The 25,737-nt window shown below is 40.5% G+C and overlaps 1 protein-coding gene across 13 annotated transcripts in view; it reads right to left on the bottom strand.

Moving 5' to 3' along the window:
- The window catches only part of LOC132400702 (probable E3 ubiquitin-protein ligase RNF144A-A), an 88,017-nt gene that overhangs the window by 34,093 nt on the left and 28,187 nt on the right, over nt 1–25,737 (bottom strand). For 5 of the 13 annotated variants that reach the window (XM_059981943.1, XM_059981942.1, XM_059981941.1 and 2 more), the window contains 2 exons: nt 5,526–5,602; nt 2,432–2,578 (listed from right to left, as the gene is read on the bottom strand). In XM_059981943.1, coding sequence (XP_059837926.1) covers nt 2,432–2,566 — 135 coding nt within the window. In that variant the 5' untranslated portion in view covers nt 2,567–2,578; nt 5,526–5,602. Of the gene's footprint in view, nt 1–35; nt 77–2,431; nt 2,597–3,924; nt 4,063–5,525; nt 5,603–6,506; nt 6,653–25,737 lie in introns of those variants that run through there. The other 8 variants (XM_059981947.1, XM_059981948.1, XM_059981944.1 and 5 more) reach the window with 6 other exon arrangements.

Here is a 25,737-nt window from a genome sequence, read left to right as displayed (position 1 = left end):
ACTCCAAAATGAAATAATATTCAGTGTAAACTTACTTTAAAGCCACTCCTGTCAATTTTTATTCTAGGTTTTGGACCTTTCATAGAAAGATGACACAAAATATTTATCATTAGTAGAACAATTACAAGGGCAGTTACACCCATGAGTTTACAAAAGCTGGCCATGTTACAGAAGGGTTATATTCCTATGAAATGGCCTATATTGTGATTTTCAGTAAAGCAATCCATCCCACTTTTCCCATTAAATCTTATGTTATCGATGAGCTCCTATGGGATGTTTTCCTCTCATATAAGCCATTCATCAGCAACAGCAAAATGATTGTTATTTTAAAGCTAAGGCTAATTAGATTTGGGGAACAAACAAGGATAGTGCAAAAGAAACAACCAAGTGTGTCATTTTTCACTCTTAGTCACTCAATACAGCGGGGCTGTGGTGAACTATGTGCCTGTCTGGACATGCCCCCTGCTGACTGCTCCTGTGGCTCCTCCCACAGGCCCCTGTATAAAGGCGATCTGAGGCCTGACGCTCGGCCTCAGTCTCCAGGACATAGTATGATAGACACTCACTCCTGGTTCCTTCTTCCAGTCAATAAAAGCCGATATCTCGCCTTACGTCTCAGTGTGAGTTATTGATGGTGCATCAGGGGCAATAAGATCTGGATATGAAATCACGGGTCAATCGGACTCATAGTCACAGCCAAATGTCTCCTTTACAATGCCCTCTCCAGTCTGAGGAGATGTGAACAGGTGTTTCAGAATGTGCTCCTTCATCAACAAGGCATTTTCTTTGAGCCAAAAGCTCATGGATTTGGAAAAGGATTGGGAAAGGGGTAGTACTTGAGGATCATGGTTCATGGGAGAAAGGTGATTTAGAAGGATTTCAGTGGGATAATGGGTTAGGACAGCATGGTAACTTAGTGGAAATGGAGTCAAAGCTGAAGGATTACTTGTAAAAGTTGGGCCTGGCTGCTGTGGCTTCATACAATGCATTATGTCAAAGAAAATTATAGGCTAAAGAAAATCATTAACAATTGCATTAAAAACAAAGTTAATCATTTTAAATTCAATAAGTAATAGAGACCAGATATATTAATAATCCAGAATTTGTGACAGGATACAAAGTAAATCCCAATGCCAAAAGCTCTTAAAATAGAAAATCTGTTTTGAGTTCCAAGCAGAGGAGGTGATGCATTCAACATGAAAAATTACTACAAAGCAAAATAAATTTACATTTTGAATTACAAAATATAAGGTGTTTCAGCATTGTTGGTAAAACAAATTGAGCAATATCTTACAAAATTAAAATTATGACAAATCATTTAATTATCATACAAGATCAAGCACCACAAACTGATAACAGCAAATAAAAATAAAATCCATAAATGACAAAGATTTCACTCTGTAGAAATTGTGAATTAAATTACTACAGTGGATCCCGGTTAATTAGGACACATTGGGACCAATACCTTTTGACCCAATTAGCCAAAGTTTCATGGAAATCATTAAAAAAGTATGAAAAAGACAAATTGCTGTTTAACAGAGTAACAAATTGTGTATGTAATACAGAACAAATTAAAACACTACCACTACAATACCATAAAACTGGGTAATAGCTCCAATAGTTATCGATGGAGGAATTCATCTGGCTCTTTTGATTGACTGTAAAATCAGACCAGACACCTTCATACAATGATTTCAATAATCTTCTAAATCTTCATTTTCATTGTAATATTCAAGATATTGTCGATACCTTCAAATTCTTCGTAGGCCCGAACTTGGTGAAGTAGTGAAATTTTTACTCCCAGCAACTTCTGGCTTCTCCAAGCCTCAATGCTTGAAACCACAATGAACAATACAGTTCTGAATTGTCTTACCGCCTATTTCTCACCAACTTCCTGTGACAAAAAATCACGACTTCTTGAACACAAATACACACAACTGACACTATTTAAAAACTGTTCACTCTAAGCACAGTGTAGTGTCTAAAGGCCACACAAGTGCACGCAACTGACAAGTTAGAATTTGTTCGGCAACAAGTTCCTGTCCCAATGAAGTGGCATAATGTCCCAAATAAACAAAGGGAAATTGGCTATACCACAATCAGTTTTTGTTCTTTAAGAGTTGTTCCAAATAAGTGGCTGCCCTGATTAACTGACGGCCCAAATAACTGGAATCCACTGTATAGTAAGTAAGCAGATTATAATATTAAAATATTAAGTTATTCTTCCCATTCTGAGATTTAAAATGTTTACTATTTCATGCTTTGATGTACAAATTCAGCAGTGATAAACTCTCTTCCTGCAATTTCTATAATTGAAATTGATTAAAATGTCAAATCTATTAAGACAATTGCAAATGGGACAAATTAACACTGCAAAATCGGTTCAAGCACCTACGAATAGTTAGAGAGTATCAAAAATAATTGTACCAACCAGAGTGCAGAATACACATTGGCACTGTGATATTGTTGTCATTTGCTCTAAAGGGTATTCCCCAAGGCACAGTTTACAGGATACAAGGGGATCCAATGCCAGGTCCCAAGTAGGCCTATACCTTTCTGTTGTCATTCTACGTTGAATCTGGAAGAAAGAAAATACCTGCAAGTGCAACAATGTAATCACATTCAATTTTTTAAAGGCACAACAGAGCTATGAAATGTGATACTGACATTGATGACTTTCCTCAAACTGAACAGCTTTCGTCACATTTAATGTTTACAATATGCAGAATATAATGTGGCAGGTAATCACATTATTTTGGGAAGTAACACTGAGCCATACACCATATACATCTCTGCAAGCACAGTTTTACCAACTTTGGGGGGAAATCATTCAAATTCTCCATTTGCTAAAAGGGAATTGATTATTTCAGTTCTTAAACATGCTAGGATTTCATGACACTTTCAAACAAACAACATCTGTATGGAAAATTGTAGTTCAACCTTACATCATCGAAGTCTCTTGGCCCACTGCGGCTGAGCTAGCTATTTGAAATAGCTCTCCTATTAGTCTTAGTACACTGTTTTCCTCATTGTATTGTAACCACCTTCCCTCAAGGCATTTATCTGGCTTGTTATTCAGTTATTATTGAACCTGGCCCCAGCAAACTTCCAGCCAATGCATTCCAGATCATAATAATTCTCTGCATAATAAATTAATTTAACTTCTGTCTCCTCAGTCAATTTTGGTCCTTCTTTGAGATTGCCCTTCTTGCCAGTGGTTGTAGTTTCTCTTCTTTTACTCTTCCTTTTGAAAGCCTCTCGACTTTGCTATAACAACTTACAGGTTCTCTAGTTCTGTAATTAAGTTTACGCCCCTAATAAATCCTCTCTACAGTCTTGAAATCTTCTTAAAATGGCACGTGGTACTCTAGCCATTTTGCAACCGGCATCTTATATAGAAAAAAATGGCATGACTATCTGGCTTTTATCTGCATCTATTCACAGTGAAGGGTTGCAAATACCTTTCTCTTATTTAATAACTTTGTCAAAAGGTCATGTCACCTTGGAAGAGCTCTACATGTAAAACCGCAAAACTTTTTATTGCTACAGCCAATTTGCATTTAAAACCCTGCCTCTAGAACTGTTTGTTCATAAGGAAATTCCTAGTTTACTTACTAATATGTGCAAAATTAACTTACCTCAATGATTTTTGGGCATTATAATTAGCCTCACTAACTCAGAATAATTTGAAGAAACAAACCAGGTTTCATTTTACTTTTAAGCTTTGAAAAGGAAATTTGGGGGGAAAATATTATCAGGATTTTCTCCTCAATTTAAATCCTTCACTAAAAAAAGTAACATTGATATAATGAGGACTGTTAGCATATAGAATTCCCTACCAGAAACAGGGCTCAGGGCCGAATTTATAAAAGCAGAATAAGGAAGTAGATAAATGATTGTTAACAGAAAGCCTTGATGAAGTACCAGCGCAATGAGGCCAAATGATTATCTTGAGAGATAGCACATGCAGGATGGACCCATTCCACAGTGCACAACGATGACTTCTCTTCAGGATTCACCCTGCAGCCACCAAAATACCCATCTGCACCTGTCAAGCCTTGTCTGAAATTACAATTGAAATGTGGTGGCAGTTCCCAGAAAGAATAAAAAAAGAGAAGCAGCCTCCACTACCAGTCTTAAATTTCCATGGGATGAATCATCAGTTAATCAAGAAGTAATTGCCTCACTCATGATAAAGATTAAAATACACCATCCTCAATCTGCCTATCTGAGATACACCTGTCACAGAACAAATGTCGTGACATATGTCAATGATAATGAACTGGATTCTGGTTTAGATTTTGACTTGCACAGCGGAAGCTTTTTCTGGTGCATGAGAAATTACTTACAGTATTAGTTAACATTGATGAGCAGCAACAATTTCAAATATTCTCACCTTGTTAACATATTAACTCAGTAAGTTTGAAGTGATTAGAAAACAAATTTTGCTGTTTTAAACCATTTTTAATTCAATGATTTTTGTACTACTTCACATTAGACAGTGATCTGAAAACCTGCTTTTATATTTAAGTGCTATGTCCGCAAGTAAACTAGCATCATATCCAACTTAAATAACAAGACTTAAATATTCTTTACCACCATGATATATGCAGTCTCAAGTATGTTGGTGACATTTTATGTGAAGGCCCACCACTTCAAATGACCAGATGGAAAAGAGAGGGGCGACACACAATGTATTCAAAGATCTTTCTTCCATTCATCATTGCCTGGGAAAAGTTGCTTGCTGTGGTGCTGGGGAACTCAAAAGTCAGGACTGGCTTTGGAGTGGGTGTCAAGATTGTAATCACTGGTGATGAAAGGGGGAGGTGGAAAAGAATGTTCAGGACATAATCAGATAGATCAAGGGTGAGTGAGGAAAATATTGGTGATGTGGTGGATGAAAAACTGTTTCAGATAATCAGGAGAGACTGGGCCAACCAAAAGTAAGTTTCCAGCAGCTGGGATCTATTCAAGCAGCTTCACAGCAGCAGTAGCCTCACATACAGAGAAATTACAAGATTCATGGAAATGGCATTCAGAGACATGTGGCACACTGCTGGAGGTCACCATGTCTCCATATCTTCATGTGTGCAGTGCTCAAATGATTCAGAAATACACTCATACATCTTCCAATCCTCACAGTACGTCACTAAATTCCCTTACATATTTTTCCTCAAAATTTCAATTGGATAATGCACTTATCCAGATATCATTAGCTTGGAAATATCAGTGGAAAGTTCTGTAGAACTTTTAAAAGTATGCAACACAGTTTATTAGCATGCTGATTTAACAGATGACTTCTTCAGCACTTGGCTCCCAGTGCAGAATAGGCCATCAGACACCTTATTAAGTCTGAATATTTTCCATTCTTTTCCAACAGCAGAAAATGCTGATAACCATAACATATGCTGCTACATGGCTTTACTAACATGTTAAATTTCTGTAAATTACTACACTAATCTGTTTTAATTGTACATCAATTCTTTTCTTCATGTTTTCAAGTTTAACTGTAGTAATCTACTTACTGGTGGACCAAGTTCCAAACAGGCCAGAGAACAAAGAGGTCATTGGTGGCTGTTCGTAAACATAACATGAAATTGATCTGAAATGACATGCAGAAAATTGTAAAAAGGTTTAAAGACTCTTAAGTTGATGCTATAAATCTCAAATTATAAATACCACACTGAATTTTAACTAAATCAAAAAATTTCAAAGCAACTCACTCTCAAAATTTAAGCTTCTATTATAACACTATAACTGGAATAAGCACAGAGTTGGACAAATATTTTTGTGTAAACATATTTCAAAAGTATCATTAAAACAACTCTATATACATGCAAAACTATAGTAACATAAGTAAAGTTGCCACTTACATAAAATCTAGCTGAAATTTTGAAGTACATTCCCATATCTACTTTTTTGTGGTTATTTATTTTACATAATTTATTATTTTTTCTTGGCAAGCTCTTAATGTAGAACCAAAAATGTTAACAGTATATGAAGACCTTTTACACCTTTTCACCCATTCCCTGCTCTTTGAGCTGGAGAAATAGGCCAATTGGGATAATCTTTCAAACTCTTTCATCAGATTGGTGCAATTTTCCTTATATTTCCATAATAGCCATCATCTTACAGAAATTGCCAATGAAGCTGCTTCTTCCACCCTTCCAGGCAGTGTCAAAACCTCTTAACCATGTCAGCATGTTTTTATGCATTGGGCAGCTGCACCATGATTGGATGATTAGATATTTGCACTGACATGCAGGTGGCCACTGATTGCAACTCATTCATGATACAATTTTGTAAAATCTCTTCCAGACTTTCTCCAATGCTTTAACATCTCCTTTAAGTGCAGTTCTCAGAAACAGACACAAATCTCCAGCTGTAGCTAACCAGAGCATGATGCAGCTTGTTTGCTTTTGTACCTAGTACAATAAACCCAACAATCCCAATTGCATTAACAACCTTCACATTGTGTAACACCATCTTTAAAGATTTACCCATACCATATTTCTCCCTTTATTTTCAGGAAGGCATTCATTTCCACAAAGTGTGGGTGACGGAGGTCTGGAGCATGCTTCTTTAGCTGCACATCACAATTCTCAGCAGATACAGGGTGAGGCAAACTGGGATGTAATTGGCCAGGCGAAGTGTCAGACTCACTGATCTTTACTGTCCTTCTCAGCATATTTGTCAAGCAGTAGTGCTTTTTAAGATTCAGACCACTAGCGAGTGACTAACTAACATGGATATAGCTAGGCAACCATAGTGGATAAACTTTGAATACAGAAGCGGAGGGATAATAAACCATGGTTTCAGGTGGGAGTGGGAGAACAAATTCAGAGCAAAATTAATTTAGAGTATTCACAAATAAAGCAAATAAATTGATGCTGACCTGCTGTATAAATTATATTAATAATTCCTAGCATTATTGCATCTGTTTTTATAATTTTACACTATGACAAGATTTCTAACATTTAAAAAACTCGAACTTTGCTGCCTACATGATTATATGCCTCTAATCTAAGTACTGACACATAAAATATATGTAATAGATTAACTAAATAAACAGAACTGGATCTTCCATTACCACACCAGCTGTAAAATTGGAAAGTAATTGCATTCATCCATGGAATTTCTGATTTGCATTGCTGGCACCAGCCTTAACTGGTGACAACATCTTCTGACCTGCCTATTTCTGCAATGTGAATCTCTTCAACCAGGAAGCATATGTGATAGATTACATTGTGCCAGATTAGTCACAGTGAATACAAACAAAAGGAACTGATCAGTGAGAAAGACAAATTGAGCTTGTTCTCCAAATTAAATTGCATTTACTGTATTTAAATGCTTTTTGTATACAATTTATTTACAGTTAAATGCAAAATATTTTGTAGAATTTGGAACTTTTTAAACTATTCCTAATACCTCACTGGCTGTCAAAACATTCTGTGAGCAGGACCTCAGCACTGGCCCTGCCACCATGATGTTACAGTATATACCATATTGTTCAAACCAGAACAAAAAAAAATTATCAAAGGAAAGACGATCTACAATTTGGGCCAAAAAAGCTGTCCTTCTACAACTAGTAGATAAAGTGTTGTTTTATAGCAAGTAGTGGATAGACAGATGAAATAGATCATGCAATCTGTCCACAAGATGTTGTAGCTTCGTTGTCTCAAAGCATGTTCAGGTAATCCAATACCTTTTCTTGTACCTGAAATGCAAACTCAGTTTCTTTCACCATGGGTGATGCCCTTCTTCCGGAGCACTTCAAGCCTGTTCTGTTTTATTTCAACTTTCTAGCATCCGCAGTATTTTGCACAAAGAACTCTGCTTGTTTTTACCGATTATATTTCTCTGCACATACTCTTCAACTTATGTCCTCTTTCTGAGACTATGAGCTGGAGTTTCTAATCCAAGGAGTTCTATCAAGCAGCTCAGTAGCCATTAACTGGGCAATGCCCAGAGTTTAAAACTCGAAGAGCGGCTTCAATGCCATAATTATTGGTTCAGCATTCAGGCCATTGAAAAGAAACACATAGGCTGGGCTAAAAATCACAGATAACCTGATACAAACCTCAAAGCATAGCTCCCATTTCTGATTTATAGATAAAATGAATATATTATTTATTAAAATATAGTATATTACTCAGGAGCTGCCTGTGGAACTTCATTAGATCTTCTTGCTAACCCTAATGTGCAAAGTTCATGAAAAAATAAAAACTAAGTGAAAAGTTATATTCAACTTACAATGCAAAATGTATCAGAAAACTCCAGTCAGTTTAATTTTTAAATTTCCTTGGATATTTGGGAACAACAAACTGCTAGTTATAAGTGTGGTCCAAAAATGCTCACAGTTCAAAAACAATAGAACAAAAAGGCAAAGAATATAGAAGTTGGTTCACTATATGGCAACTTCACAAAACACGAGTTAGACCATGCTTGGAGCCCTTTTGGGAGTTCTGGTTGGCACACTATCGACAGGATGTCTTTGCAGAGCTTGGAAGATTTTTATAAGTGCTGAAAGAACTCAGCAGGCCAGGCAGCATCTATGGAAAAGAGTACAGTTAATGTTTCAGGCCGAGACTCTTCATCAGGACTGGAGAAAAACAGATGAGGAATTAGAGTTAGAAGCTGGGGAGAGGAGAGGAACAAACACAAGGTGACAAGTGAAATTGGGGGGGTGCAGAGGGTTGAAGTAAAGAGCTGGGAAGTCGATAGATAAAATAGATACAGGGCTGGAGAGAAGGCAGTCTGATAGGAGAGAATAGAAGGCCAGGGAAGAAAGAAAAGTGGGAGAAGCACCAGAGGGAAGTAACAGGCACATAAGGGTATAAGGTGAGAGGGTAAAGGAATTAGGGAATAGTGAAGGGGTGGGGGCATTACCATAAGTTTGAGAATTTGATGTTCACGCCAGCAAGGTTGGAAGCTAGCTAGATGGAGTATAAGGAATGAGGTTTGTTATCCCTAGAACAAAGGGGCTGAGGAGGTACTTGATAGAGGTATGCAAACTATAAAGACACAGATAAGATATAGTCGAAATCTTTTCCCATGGGAATGTTACTCAAAAACAAGGCGTTGGTTTTAGATGAGAGGAAGGAGCTTTAAAAGAGATTTGTAAAAGTAAAGTTTTTTAAAACACGGAGTGGTTGATATCCTACTGCAGGCAAACTGAATTTGTGTCGATGGAAAAAAGAGGTCAGCAAGGTCATGGCGGCTGAAGGACTGGTCTCAGTGCGAGACGACTCTACTATTGTCTGGACAAAGTGGGTAAATGTCTTCAGGGGAAGAGAGCAAAAATATTATTAAAGTTGTGAATTAATCACAACCAAACAAATATTCTAGAATAATCCTGAATGTCATTTCACAGTCCTTGTATATTAATAACCTTGAACATTGCAGCTAAATGTGTTTCCAAACAATTATTACGTAGTCCAATCCACAACAAAAACAGTTGGCTATATGTATATCTGTCAGGAACTGGAATACTTTTCATGCATGACTATATAAATTAGACCACAAGAGATTAGATTAGACCATAAGATATAGGAACAGAATTAGGCCATTTTGCCCATCAAGTCTGCTCCACTATTTCATCATAGCTGACCCATTTTCCCTCTCCTGCCTTCTCCTCATATCACTTCATGTCTTGACGAATATACCTAATGACTGGGTCTCCACAGCACCTGTATAAGGCTATAAGTAACACTGCACAACAAGCTAAATTTGAAATTACCAAACACCTTCCCATCCTGCATCTACACCCTACCCACCATATCACAGGCATTATGCAAGGAATTCAAAAATGTTTATTATGGACATAGAAAGGACATTGGCATTGGCCATAAAAGGCATCATCTTGTGGCGGGTACAAATGCTCATTTAGAGAGAAAGGATATTGGGAGAAACAAGGCTCCATCTAGAGTATCAATTCAAATCTGGCAGAGAAAGACGGATTCTGGCAGTTCCCTGGGAACAGAAAGTTATTTATGGAAGCATTCTCACCTCTAAGTCTCACTATCCCAGTCCAGACATTCAGGCCTAAAAGTCCAGGATGACGCTTATCTGCAGCATTTTGCCGTATTTCAAGTAGCATATTAAGCCAAAGGTCTGGTGCTGAAGCCCACCCAGTCACAATAGAAAGGAAAATGATGAAACATTTAGCTTTGTGAGGTGGCTTTGGTAAGAGGCAAGAGCTTGCCATTTGCAAAACAGTTTCTAGGCAAATCTCAGTGTGATCAGGCACACAGATTCCACAGGTAATGGAAAGCTGCTTCTTAAATTAGCTGGTCACCTGGACAAAAACAATTATTGCTAATCCAGCAATCTACTCCCAGAGGTAATGTTACTTGCCATGATTGGGACCATGACAGATACTCCATTTGACTGGAGCACATAGTAGACACTTTGGAAATATGTACATTGGAAGCTTGACAGACATGCTATAAGTGTGGCAGAAACTGCTCCCTCTATCTCACTTTTCAATCTTGATTGAGAAGTTGCAGAACCTGAGCCTCTGTACCTCCCTCTGCAATTGGATCCTTGACTTACTAACCAGAAGATGACAATCTGTGCGGATTAGTGATAACCTATCCTCCTCACTACAATCAACACTGGCGCACCTCAGGGGTGTGTGCTTAGCCCACTGCTCTACTCTCTCTACACCCATGACTGTGTGGCTAGGCATAACTCAAATGCCATCTATAAATTTGCTGATGATACTATCAGTAGAATCTCAGATGGTGTCAAGATGACGTACAGGAGCAAGATACACCAACTACTGGAATGGTGCCGCAGCAACAACCTGGCACTCAACGTCAGTAAGACGAAAGAGGTGATTGTGGACTTCAGGAAGGGTAAGAAGGAACACATACCAATCGCCATAGAGGGATCAGAAGTGGGAGTGAGCAGTTTCAAGTTCCTGGGTGTCAAGATCTCTGAGGATCTAACCTGGTCTCAGCAGATCGATGCAGTTATAAAGCAAACAAGACAGCGGCTATACTTCACTAGGAGTTTGAAGAGATTTGGCACTCAAGAACTTCTACAGTTGTACTGTGGAGAGCATTCTGACAGGCTGCATCGCTGTCTGGTATGGTGGGGGGGGGCTACTGCACAAGACTGAAAGAAGCTGCAGAAGGTTGTATATCTAGTCAGCTCCATCTTGGGTACTCGCCTACAAAGTACCCAGGACATCTTCAGGAAGCGGTGCCTCAGAAAGGCAGCGTCCATTATTAAGGACCTCCAGCACCCAGGGCATGCACTTTTCTCACTGTTACCATCAGGTAGGATTTACAGAAGCCTGAAGGCACAAACTCAGTGATTCAGGAACAGCTTCTTCCCCTCTGCCATCCAATTCCTAAATGGACATTGCATCTCTGGACACTACCTCACTTTTTTTTTAAAAATATACAGTATTTCTGTTTTTGCACCATTTTTAAAATCTATGCAATATACATATACTGTAATTGATTTAATTGTTTATGTATTATATTTTTTCCTCTCTGCTAGATTATCTATTGCATTGAACTGCTGCTGCTAAGTTAACAAATTTCACATCACATGCCGGTGATAATAAACCTGATTCTGATTCTGATTCTGAAAAGCCTCAAACAAGCATTCTCTACTGCCAAATCACAATCATCCATGGAATCCTATGAGTTCAACTATATTGTAAATGATTATTACTTGAACACCAGATATCATTGCAAATGCAGTAGCTTTCTATGAATGCAGTCCACACTTGTCGGTGATTTTGGCCAACGGAACTGGTTTTAAAGGAAAGATGGAGAACTGCTTGAGTGCATGTACAGTGTTTGCTGAGGGTTCCCCTCAAAACCACTAATAAAGTCTTTACCAATACACTAGATGTCTGCAAGGTCAATGTAAAGCTTCCTTCTTTCTTTGAATGGGCAGGAGAAAGACAGCCCAATCACCCCTCTGCTTCTCCTGGGTGCCCAACTTTGTCATCAATGTACACATCAGAGAGCTGGGATGCTAGGTGCCATCTTCATCCTGTCATTCCTGGTTCCAGCATTCCAGCTCTACCCTATTCCACTTTGAACACAGGACCTGCAGGAGTCGGTCACTGCTATCATGTTACACTTCTCAAATGACTCTTGAAGGTGTGCATGGTTATTCTATGTGAACTCCTGAACTCAGAGAAGTTATGTGTTGGAAGCATAAGAGAATTTCTCTCCTATAGTCGGCAAAAAGCCTGAATCAAATGCACAAGGCCATTTTCAAAAATCATTCCAACCTCAAGAAATAGTTACTATAACCACAAAAATCATCACAAAACAATTATTCAACCTCTCATTGCATTTCAAATAACCAATGACCTACTTCAGGCATGAATACAGGCCCTAAAAAAGAATGTGTCTACTTTACCCAATAAGGTAAGCAATATATTTCCCTTATGCCATTTTCAGAATGACTGAAGGAAGTATGCTACTTATCTTATTGAGTAAAGATAGTCTTCTTTTGAATACAAAACCGGTTCCTATCAGATTCCTTAACTTCATAACCATACTAGCTTCTGGACTATCACCTACCCCTTAGGTTTTAAGGCTGTTGAATCTTCTGAACTCTTCCAGATACAATGCATGATTCAGCAGAGGTTTGACCAGCCCCAAACGAATTATCTTTGCATTTTATCAAGGTGATTCACTAAGTATTCACATTTCAATGCAACCCAGTTAACTTCAAATGTTTTTTCTTAAATGCGAAGTCAAGTTGTATATTATATTGTAAACTTAGACCTATAACCGTTATATTGCGAATATTTGTTTGAATCATAAGAAAAATGGGGTTAGATCAGATCAAACCTCTAATGCCTATATGCATGGAAACTGGAGGAGTACAATACTGAGGAGCTTCAGTAGGATCAACAACCTTAAATCGAATGTCATTCAGGGAAACAGAATTACCCAAACTCACCTATATCAATTAACTATAAAGGTACTTCAGTGACGCATAATGGTCCATCTAATACAATTCAAACTGATGATCATTGATAGCTTTTTTGATCTTGGGAACTACTTCCAACTCTTTCACACTATTATAGCAACAATTTTGACAAACTACATGGGCTACAAATCAGCGGTTTTAATTTGCTTTTTCGCAACTTTATAATTTCTTTCTAATTTTTTCATATTACGTTGAATTGACTTTGGATAATGGAAACAAATCACTTAATTCAAATTCATTCAGAGATACAGTACCTTTATACAAGTGCCAAATAAAATATATACAGTCTGTAGCTCTCGTAACCTTTGCTGGATCAATGTAGTGAGCAGGCTCTGGTTTCTGTGCTAATTTTACAAAGCAATTTTGGTAAACTTAGTAAGCTAATTGATACCCAAATTTGAGAAAATCTGCAGATGCTAGAAATTCAAGCAACAGAAGCACACAAATGTCAGAAGGAACTCAGCTAGCGAGGCAGCGACTATGGAAAATCGTAAACAGTTGAGGCCAAGACCCTTCATCAAGACTGGAAAAAAAAGATGAGAAATGAGACTAAGAAGGTGGGGGAAGAAGTACAAAGTGATAGGGGTGAAGTCAATAGCTGGGAAGTTGAATGGTAAAAGAGATAAAAGACTGGAGAGGTGTGAATCTGAAAGGAGAGGGTATAAGACCATGGAAGAAAGGGAAGGGGAGGAGCATCAGAGGGAGGTGATGGGTAGGTAAGGAGATAAGGTGAGAGGGGGAAATGGGAATGGGGAATGGTGAAGAAGAGTGGGGGGGAGGAGTTGTACCAAAGTGTTCTTCTCTTTCCTACACTATGAATAAAAAGGGAGCAAGATGGACAGAACAATCTGCTGCACAGGAGGAAGGACAACATCCAAATAGCTCCTGAAGGCTCATAGAATTACTGTTTTTCTCAAGATAGAGACTACATAAATAACTGTGATAGCACACACTCTGATTATCACAGGTCTACAGAAATTGTGAAAGCACAAATCCAAACCTTTGCCAGTGTACAGCGAAGCCATCTGAGCTGCAAAAATACAATACGCCTTAGCGAGACAAGAGAAAGAGGGAGTTTCCGTGATGGAGTGATCAGGGTTCTCAGTTGTAAAAATCAGTATTGGCAATAGTCATTCAAGTAAATGTCAATGTGTTATGTCCTGTACATTCCCTGGCCTGTGTTTCCTCTTTGACCTGTGTTGCAGTTCCTTGGGATACCTGCAACTACCTTTCCACTGCTGGCACTGCTGTGGACTGCTTGAAAACCAGGTCGCTCCCACTCCTACTCCTTCTCTCATTCTGCAGCCAGTACTACCACACCTCATATCCCCTATTTCCCTTCACCTTAACTTTAATAAATATCTTTTGTTGGTAATTCCTGTTTTGGCCTGCCTCCTTTGCGTTACTTCCTGAGAGCAGAGGTCATAACAACCGTTTGCTTCAATGACCCTCTTGTGCTTAAAACGTTATTGTTTAAAATAACCAAGCAAGACTAGATGCGCCTCTGAAAAGCTTTGAGATCATTTGTGTTTTACTAACATGCCTAGTGCAAATTTTTTATTTCAGATGACACCTATTTTTCTGGAATGGTCCCCTTCTCCTAGAAAAGGCATTCCCTTCCTTGTACTCAAGAATAAAAGTAACTACGTAAAATGTATGTGAAAACTTAAGTAAAAATAAATAACTGTTTTTCAGCTTGTGGCTTTCAGCTTCACATTACAAAAAAGCACCAGTAGATTGTTTTCTGGGAACTCAACTACCCCTTCCACATAGGTACTCCTTCAGGCAACATAAAATTATTCCATTTAGTAATACAGGTTCACCATCCTGTATTCCATTTGGTAATACAGGATGACTAATCTGGTGAAACCAATAGCCTGCAGGGAAGTGGAACCATCTGACATCCCAGTACACTTGGCTCCAAAGTTAATTTATAAAGACCTGCCTTACAGTTTACTTCCTATTGTCCAATACCACCCAGTAATGCCCAGCCTAGACTGATGATGACTAACAGCTAGATGGCTAAAACTATCATCCTGCAGCATGTGGAAAATCAGGGATACTTCCAGTGTCCCTGATGACTATGTGTGCAGGAAGTGTGTCCAACTGCAGTTTCTGGCAGACCGCACTGAGCGTCTGGAGCTGCGATTGGATTCATACTGGAACATTCGCGATGCTGAGAAAGTCGTGAATAGTTCAGTGAGTTGGCCACACCGCAGGTAAAGGCTACACAGGCAGAAAGGAAGGGGTGGCCACTAGACAGCATAGCAGTAGGCAGATAGTGCAAGAGTCCCCTGGGGTCATCTCCCTCCTAAACAGACATACTGTTTTGGATACTTTTGGCGGAGATGACTCATCAGGGGAAGGCAGCAGCAGCTGAGTTCATTGCACCATGGGTGGCTCTGCGGCACAGGAGGGAAGGAAAAGGAGTGGGAGAGCTATAGTGATAGGGGATTCGATTGTAAGGGGAATAGATAGGCATTTCTGCAGCCGCAAACGAGACTCCAGGATGCCTCCCTGGTGCAAGGGTCAAGGATGTCTCTGAGCGGCTACAAGACATTCTGGAGTGGGATGGTGAACAGCCAGCGGTCGTGGTGCACATAGTACCAACGATATAGGTAAAAAATGGGATGAGGTCCTACAAGGTGAATTTAGGGAGTTAGGAGATAAACTAAAAAGTAGGACCACAAAGGTAATAATCTCTGCGTTACTACTAGTGCCACATGCTAGTCAGAGTAGAAATAGGAGGATACTTCAGATGAATATGTGGCTTGAAAATGGTGCAAGGGGGAGGGATTCAAATTTCTGGGGCATTGGAACCAGTTCTGGGGGAGGTGGGACAGGTATAAACAGGACGGTCTGCACCTGGGCTGGACTGGAACTAATGTCCTAGGAGGAGCGTTTGCTACTGCTGTTCAGGAGACTTTAAAATAATGTGGCCGGGGGATGGGAACAAGTGCAGAGAGACAGAGGGGTGTAAAATGAGGGTAGAAGCAAAAAGTAGTAAGGTGAAAAGTAAAAGTGGCAGGCAGACAAATCCAGGGCAAAAAGCAAAAAGAGCCACTTTTCAACATAATTGTATAAGGGCTAAGATTGTTGTAAAAACAAGCCTGAAGGCTTTGTGAGGAGCATTTGTAACAAGGTGGATGAATTGAATGTGCAGATTGTTATTAATGAATATGATATAGTTGGGATCACAGAGACATGGCTCCAGGGTGACCAAGGATGGGAGCTCAACATCCAGGAATATTCAATATTCAGGAGGGGTAGATAGGAAAGAAAAGGAGGTGGGGTAGCATTGCTGGTTGGAGAGGAGATTAACGCAATAGAAAGGAAGGACATTAGCCTGGAGGATGTGGAATCTATATGGGTAGAGCTGCATAACACTAAGGGGCAGAAAACACTGGTGGGAGTTGTGTACAGGCCACCTAACAGTAGTAGTGAGGTTGGGGATGGCATTAAACAGGAAATTAGAAATGCGTGTGAAAAAGGTACAGTAGTTATAATGGGTGACTTCAATCTACATATAGATTAGGTGAACCAAATTGGTAAGGGTGCTGAGGAAGAGGATTTCTTGGTATGTATGCGGGATGGTTTTCTGAACCAACATGTCGAGAAACCAACTAGAGAGCAGGCCACTCTAGATTGGGTATTGAGCAATGAGGAAGGGTTAGATAGCAATCTTGTCGTGCAAGGCCCCTTGGGTAAGAGTGACCATAATATGGTGGAATTCTTCATTAAGATGGAGAGTGACATATTTAATTCAGAAACAAAGGTTCTGAACTTAAAGAAGGGTAACTTTGAATGTATGAGACATGAATTAGCTAAGATAGACTGGTAGATGATACTTAAATGGTTGACGGTGGATATGCAATGGCAAGCATTTAAAGATCGCATGGATGAACTACAATTGTTCATCCCAGTTTAGCAAAAAAAAATAAACCAGGGAAGATAGTGCACCCGCAGCTGACAAGGGAAATTAGGGATAGTATCAAGTCCAAAGAAGAAACATATAAATTAGCAAAAAAAAAGCGGCACACCTGAGGACTGGGAGAAATTCAGAGACCAGCAGAGGAGGACAAAGGGCTTAATTAGGAAAGGGAAAAAAGATTATGAGCGAAAGCTGGCAGGGAACATAAAAACTGACTGTAAAAGCTTTTATAGATATGTGAAAAGAAAAAGATTGGTCAAGACAAATGTAGGTCCCTTACAGAGTCAGAAACAGGTGAATTGATCATAGGGAACAAGGACATGGCAGACCAATTGAATAACTACATTGGTTCTGTCTTCACTAAGGAGGACATAAATAATCTTCCTGAAATAGTAAGGGACCGAAGGTCTAGTGAGATGGAGGAACTGAGGGAAATATATGTTAGTAGGGAAGTGGTGTTAAGTAAATTGAAGGGATTAAAGGCAGATAAATCCCCAGGGCCAGATGGTCTGCATCCCAGAGTGCTTAAGGAAGTAGCCCAAGAAATACAGGATGCATTAGTGATAATTTTTCAAAACTCCATAGATTCTGGATTAGTTCCTGAGGATTGGAGGGTGGCTAATGTAACCCCACTTCTTTAAAAAAGGAGGGAGAGAAAAACCAGGGAATTATAGACCGGTGAGTCTGACATCGGTGGTGGGGAAAATGTTAGAGTCGCTTATCAAAGATGTGATAACAGCACATTTGTAAAGAGGTGAAATCATCGGACAAAGTCAGCGTGGATTTGTGAAAGGAAAATCATGTCTGATGAATCTTATAGAATTTTTTGAAGATGTAACTAGTAGAGTGGATAGGGGAGAGCCAGTGGATGTGGTATATTTAGATTTTCAAAAGGCTTTTGACAAGGTCCCGCACAGGAGATTAGCGTGCAAACTTAAAGCACACTGTATTGGGAGTATGGTATTGATGTGGATAGAGAATTGGTTGGCAGACAGGAAGCAAAGAGTGGGAGTAAATGGGACCTTTTCAGAATGGCAGGCAGTGACTACTGGGGTACCACAAGGCTCAGTGCTGGGACCCCAGTTGTTTATAATATATATTAATGATTTAGATGAGGGAATTAAATGCAGCATCTCCAAATTTGCTGATGACGTGAAGCTAGGCGGCGGTGTTAGCTGCGAGGAGGATGCTAAGAGGATGCAGGGTGACTTGAATAGGTTAGATGAGTGGGCAAATTCATGGCAGATGCAATTTAATGTGGATAAAGTGAGGTTATCCTCTTTGGTTGCAAGAACAGGAAAACAGATTATTATCTGAACGGCGGCCGTATGGAGGGGGGTATGGAGAGAAAGCAGGTACAGGGTTCTGAGTTGGATGATCAGCCATGATCATACTGAATGGCGGTGCAGTCTCAAAGGGCCAAATGGCCTACTCCTGCACCTATTTTCTATGTTTCTATGTTTGGAAAAGGGGTGGTGCAACGAGACCTGGGTATCTTTGGACACCAGTTATTGAAGGTGGGAATGCAGGTACAGCAGGCAGTGAAAAAAGCAAATGGTATGTTGTCATTCATAGCAAAAGGATTTGAGTACAGGAGCAGGGAGGTTCTACTGCAGTTGTACAAGACCTTGGTGAGACTGCACCAAGAGTATTGTGTGCAGTTTTGGTCCCCTAATCTGAGGAAAGACATTCTTGCCATAGAGGGAGTACAGAGAAGGTTCACCAGATTGATTCCTGGGATGGCAGGACTTTCATATGAAGAAAGACTGGATCGACTAGGCTTATACTCACTAGAATTTAGAAGATTGAGGGGGGATCTTATTGAAATGTATAAAATTCTAAAGGGATTGGACAGGCTAGATGCAGGAAGATTGTTTCCAATATTGGGGAAGTCCAGAATGAGAGGTCACAGTTTAAGGGTAAAGGGTAAGCCTTTTAGGACCGAGATGAGGAAAAACTTCTTCACATAGAGAGTGGTGAATCTGTGGAATTCTCTGCCACAGGAAACAGCTGAGGCTGGTTCATTGGCTATATTTAAGAGGTCGTTAGATATGGCCCTTGTGGCTAAAGGGATCAGGGGGTATGGAGAGAAAGCAGGTACAGGGTTCTGAGTTGGATGATCAGCCATGATCATACTGAATGGCGGTGCAGTCTCAAAGGGCCAAATGGCCTACTCCTGCATCTATTTTCTATGTTTCTATGTTTCAAATGAGAGAGCAAGTCAAAGGGCAAGATAATGCGAACATAAGACAAGCAGAAAATGCTGGGGATTAGGCAGCATATTGGAGAGACAATAGATAGTAGGTGCAGGAGTGGGCCAATCGGCCCTTCTAGCCAGCACCGCCATTCACTGTAATTATGGCTGCTCATACACAATCAGTACCCCGTTCCTCCCCTCTCCCTATATCCCTTGACCCCACTATCTGTAAGAGCTTATCTAACTCTGTCTTGAATGCATCCAGAGACTTGGCCTCTGCTGCCTTCTGGGGCAGAGCATTCCACATATCCACCACTCTCTGGGTGAAAAAGTTTTTCCGCATCTCTGTTCTAGATGGCCTACCCCTTATTCTTAAACTGTGGCCTCTAGTTCTGGACTCACCCATCAGCGGGAACATGCTTCCTGCCTCCAGTGTGTCCAATCCCTTAATAATCTTATATGTTTCAATCAGATCCCCTCTCATCCTTCTAAATTCCAGTGTATACAAGCCCAGACGCTCCAATCTTTCAACATATGACAGTCCTGCCATTCCTGGAATTAACCTTGTGAAGCTACGCTGCACTCCCTCAATAGCAAGAATGTCCTTCCTCAAATTTGGAGACCAAAACTGCACACAATACTCCAGGTGTGGTCTCACCAGGGCCCTGTACAGCTGCAGAAGAACCTCTTTACTCCTATACTCAATTCCTCTTGTTATAAAGGTCAGCATGCCATTAGCTTTCTTCACTGCCTGCTGTACCTGCATGCTTGTTTTCATTGACTAATGTACAAGAACACCTAAATCTCGTACTTCCCCTTTTCCTAACTTGACTCCATTTAGATAGTAATCTGCCTTCCTGTTCTTGCCACCAAAGTGGATAACCTCACATTTATCCACAATAAACTGCATCTGCCATACATTTGCCCACTCACCCAACCTGTCCAAGTCACCCTGCATTCTCATAACATCATCCTGACTTTTCACACTGCCACCCAGCTTTGTGTCATCAGCAAATTTGCTAATGTTACTTTTAATCCCTTCATCTATGTATATGTATATGTATATAATCCCTTCATAAATCATTAATGTATATTGTAAACAGCTGTGGTCCCAGCACCGAACCTTGCGGTACCCCTCTGGTCACAGCCTGCCATTCTGAAAGGGACCCGTTAATCGCTACTCTTTGTTTCCTGTCAGCCAGCCAATTTTCAATCCATGTCAGTACTCTGCCCCCAATACCATGTGCCCTAATTTTTTTCACTGATCTCCTATGTGGGACTTTATCAAAAGCTTTCTGTAAGTCCAGGTACACTACATCCACTGGCTGTCCTTTGTTCATTTTCATAGTTACATCCTCAAAAAACTCCAGAAGATTAGTCAAGCATGATTTTCCCTTCATAAATCCATGCTGACTCAGACTGATCCTTCTACTACTATCCAAATGTGTCATAATTTCCTCTTTTATAATTGACTCCAGCATCTTTCCCACCACTGACGTCAGGCTAACTGGTCTATAATTCCCTGTTTTCTCTCTCCCTCCTTTCTTGAAAAGTGGGACAACATTAGCCACCCTCCAATCAGCAGGAACTGTTCCTGAATCTATAGAACATTGGAAAATGATTACCAATGCTTCCAGGATTTCTAGAGCCACCTCTTTAAGTACCCTGGGATGCAGATCATCAGGTCCCGGAGACTTATCAGCCTTCAGACTCAACAGTCTATTCAACACCGTTTCTTGCCTAATATAAATTTCCTTCAGTTCATCCTTTACCCTAGTTCCTTTGGCCACTATTACATCTGGGAGATTGTTTGTGTCTTCCCTAGTGAAGACAGATCCAAAGTACCTGTTCAACTCGTCTCCCATTACCTTGTTCCCCATAATAAATTCACCCGTTTCTGTCTTCAATGGCCCAATTTTGGTCTTAACTACTTTTTTGCTATTCACATACTTAAAGAAGCTTTTACTATCCTCCTTTATATTCTTGGCGAGTTTACCTTCGTACCTCATTTTTTCTTGGCGTGTTGCCTTTTTTGTTATCTTCTGTTGCTCTTTAAAAGCTTCCCAGTCCTCCGGTTTCCCACTCATCTTTGCTATGTTATACTTCTTCTCTTTTATTTTTATACTGCCCTTTACTTCCCTCGTCAGCCACGGCCGCCCCTTACTCCCCTTAGGATCTTTCTTCCTCTTTGGAATGAACTGATCCTGCACCTTCTGCATTATTCCCAGAAATACCTGCCAATGTTGTCCCACTGTCTTCCCTGCTAGGGTATTGTTCCATTAAACTTTGGCCAGCTCCTCCCTCATAGCTCCATAGTTCCCTTTGTTCAACTGTAATACTGACACATCCGTTTTTCCCTTCTCCTTCTCAAATTGTAGGTTAAAACATATCATATTATGGTCACTACCTCCTAATGGTTCCTTTATCTCAAGGTACCTGATCAAATCTGGTTCATTGCACAACACTAAATCTAGAATTGCCTTCTCCCTGGTAGGCTCCAGTACAAGCTGTTCTAAGAATCCATCTCGGAGACACTCCACAAACTCCCTTTCTTGGGGTCCAGTACCATTCTGATTCTCCCAGTCTACCTGCATGTTGAAATCCCCCATGACAACTGTATCATTACCTTTGCGACCTGCCATTTTTAACTCTTCATTCAACTTACACCCTACATCCAGACTACTGTTTGCGGGCCTGTAGATAACTCTCATTAGGGTCTTTCTACCCTTAGAATTTCTCAGTTCTATCCATACTGACTCTACATCCCCAGATTCTATGTCCCCCCCTCACAAGGGACTGAATATCATTCCTCACCAACAGAGCCACCCCCTCTGCCAGTCCGTCTGTCCTTTCGATAAGATGTATATCCTTGAATATTCACTTCCCAGGCCCTGTCTGCTTGAAGCCATGTCTCTGTTATTCCCACAACATCGTACTTGCCAATTTCCAACTGAGCCTTAAGCTCATCTACTTTATTCCTTATACTTCGTGCATTCATATATAATACTTTTAATTTGTTACTCCCCTCTCCTTTCATATCAATTCCTATTTCACTTGGCCATACTGTATGATCTCTTCTTGAGCTTTCTACTCCATTGATTCTGTTGTCCTTTTTAACTTTTCTTATTTTTACTTTCCCTTTAACTCCATCCTTATATTTCCAATTCATCCCCTCCCCCCCCCCCCAACTACTTAGTTTAAACACATTCATGTTGCAGTGGCAAACCTGTCTGCCAGAATGCTGGTCCCCCGCCTATTAAGGTGCAACCCGTCCCTTTTGTACAATTCATCCCTACCCCAAAACAGATCCCAGTGGTCCAAGAATGTAAATCCTTGCTTCCTGCACCAGTTCCTCAGCCACACATTCAGATCCATTATCTCCCTGTTCCTGCCCTCTCCAGCACAAGGAACTGGAAGCAAACTGGAGATAACCACCCTGGAAGTCCTGCTTTTCAGCCTTCTTCCGAGTTCTCTGAAGTCCCGCTGCAGAATGTCCTTCCTCTTCTTCCCGACGTCATTTGTGCCGACATGCACTGCCACTTCCGGCTGTTCACCTTCACCCTTGAGGATTCCCTGCAATCGGTCCATGATGTCCTGGATCCTAGCACCAGGGAGGCAACACACCATCCTTAAATCTCGCCTGTTGCCGCAGAAACCCCTTTCCGTTCCTCTTACTATGGAGTCCGCTACTACCACGGCTCTTCCTGATGTCTGACTCCTCGACAAAGAGAAAAACAAATGTATTGTTTTAGGTCAGTGATCTTGCAGTAAATTAAGATATGGGCATGGGAAAGTACAGTATAACCAAGATCATTAAGTGTATTGGAACTGAGACACTCCCAGGGTTCCAGGAAAAAATTCAAAGTGGTGCTGCCCTCTCTGTAAAGTAAAAGGTGCTGGTGATTAACAGGTATTTTAAAAAAACTATAGTTTTATAGATGAGATAAAGAGATGTATTTCCATTGGTGCTTAGTCCAAAATCTAAACATGGAAGCAAATTAAAAAACTGCTGAAAATCTGAAATGTTAGAAATACTTAGTAGACAATCAACATTTATGACAAGCACAGAAGTAATGTTTCCCTTGCTCTGGTGAAAGGGCATTATTGGAAATGCATACTGTCTGCACACCAGTACCGCCTTGTGTGTGGAGTTCACTGGTGACAATTTTGGTGTAGCAGACAGCAGAGAGACTCCCCTCTAGCTCCTTCAACTGGCTTCTATCTCCTCTCTAAGAGGCAGTCACTATTACAGTGCATTTGTGGACCAATGGCTCTTCAGTTTTTGTTTTTATGTTAGTGCCTTCTTTGTCAATCCCAAGAGATTGAAGGCGAGATTGATCCAGTTTTGTAGATCCTGAGGTAATGGTAAGGTCAATGTGTAACTCCCACACTCTGACCGGAGGAGTAGATGGGAGACATTACATTCTTTCACATTTTACACTGGGCTGCCACCTTTTCAGTCAAGAAGCTCAAGGTCTTCATCATCATACCTCACGCTCTTCTCCATTTTGTTCAATCACTGATCTGGGATGAGTCAGCAAGAATGTGACATCTTTTCCATTGAGGTTTGGGAAGAATTCAAGTGTATCCTCTGATCTCTTGCCACGGCAGCTTGCAGCAGGGTCTATGTTTCAGGACTTTGGTGCTGAGGGTGCAAATGTTGTAGTCAGGCCAATGAACCCAGTGAAGTACAAGGAGCAATCCACATTTTCCAGCTTCTCCTTGTGGACCCCAACTGTCGTAGGGCATTGTTGGTCAATGGGAACTAACTTCTAGAAAAACTTTGTTTCACCAGCATTGAATGCAATGGTTAGGGTTATGTGCATGTTGCGCATGTTTACATGACCAAATGGTTGATGACATGCAGTTCAGTCTCTGAATAAATGCTAGTATCTGTATTCTGCACTCAAAATCTAATAAATCTCTCAGAATGGATGCATGGTGAAGATCATGTCCACTGTGACACAAGGCTGCTAGAATCTCCATGGAACCACCATTGGAACCACTGAGAGAAAACAATCGAGGACAACGTTTCTACAGCAGAAAGCAGGGAGACCGCTGTCTGGTTTCTGCAACCAGACCTATCTCCTTTCCTGGATATTGTCACTATTATGGCACTTGTGGGATCCATCAGCATGTGCTTTACTTCCTATACATGGGAGGTGACATTAATAAATTTGTGAATTTATAACTTCAGTAGGAATATTATCTGTACCTGAGGGTGGTGTTTTTTTGTCATAGGCCCTCTCAGATTTTTGCCCATCAAATGTGTCAGTAAAGTTGGACTGATTAATGCAACAAGTCTTGGGAGCTCATGTCAAGGACAATCAGACTAGAAGAGTTGCTCGCAAAGTGTTTCCTCCAAGGAGTATTCACCTCCTCTCCATTTGTCCCTGACACTGCAGGAGAATCCAGATATATAATAATAGTGAGTTAGTTGCTGACCTCCTGTGCACTTTGCTCCCACCATGAGTTGGCTGTTGTAACTCCACCCTCAGATGTCAGTAACCTTGAATATTTTCCAGTCCAAGGAAGCGCTGCACGGCTCCTGTATCTCTTGGTCATTCTCATAGAACCAGTCCTGGAGTGTTCTGATAAATAAACCAAGAGTCTCCTCACAGGAGCTAATTGAAGTGGACTTCAGGGCAGACTAAACACAATGTACACTTTACAGCTCATGCTGTTTGGAAGCCATTCGGCAGAGTCTGAGATGAGACATCTTTGTGAAGTCCTCAAATCCTTGTGTACCTAATGTCTTGCAGGAATTCTTCTGTTGATGCATTTACTTAAGGAGCAAAGGAAAGTAGCACAGCAAATAAAGCAGTGGTTGCTCCAACAGTTACTAGTGCCGACCACAGCATGGGTAAACTGCTGCTTGTTGTATGATAGCCTGTACTTGATGCTATGACATCTTCTGTTCATGTTAATGGAACAACAGGAAATTTGTAAAAAGGTGGACTCTTTCAAAGTTAGTCCACCCTTCATGTCTTGCCAGAGGATTCTATCCTTCACTATTTTCTCAATATAGTGTCACCAACAAAAACTTAGCCTGCTTCCCTCTGGAATGTTGGGCAATTCCCTATTTCTACCAGGATTGAGGTGTATGAACTAATGACTGCAATGTGTTAGTTCCACATTAGGTTGAGCCAAGGGCCTTGAAATGTACACTTTCAGAGATAACCAGACTGGCTCACACTTGAAGACAGTGCTCACTTTACAGCTTATCCTTCAACCTGGCCATCTGCTGTCCAACTGTCCCAACCCAATGATGTCAATGACAAACATCTGAATTCCCAAGCTATGATTAGAGAGCAATCTTCTGTGAATGTCCTGATATTTACAATCATGAACTTCACATTGTAGAATTAAACTTGCCAATATGCGAGTTGGTCTAACGTGGGCTAGATACCACACAGACATGACAGTTAGATCTTAATCCAAAATCGAAGAGTCCAAGGCAGCTGGAGACAAGGCCCTACTGCTTGAATGTTAGCACATGTACGATCAGTCATACGCATCCCTTTCTCAAAACAAATACACTCCTGCTAACTGGAAAGGGAAATAGAAATGAGAAAGAATGTGTTAATGTTAATGTGACACTGCAAATACAGTAAAAACAGGAAATAAGCAATTACAAAGG

The sequence above is a fragment of the Hypanus sabinus genome, chromosome 10, assembly GCF_030144855.1.
Source record: "Hypanus sabinus isolate sHypSab1 chromosome 10, sHypSab1.hap1, whole genome shotgun sequence".
NCBI classification, from domain to species: Eukaryota; Metazoa; Chordata; class Chondrichthyes; order Myliobatiformes; family Dasyatidae; genus Hypanus; species Hypanus sabinus.
The sequence above is the reverse complement of the archived record's forward strand: the minus strand, read 5'-3'. Positions and strand labels throughout refer to the sequence as shown.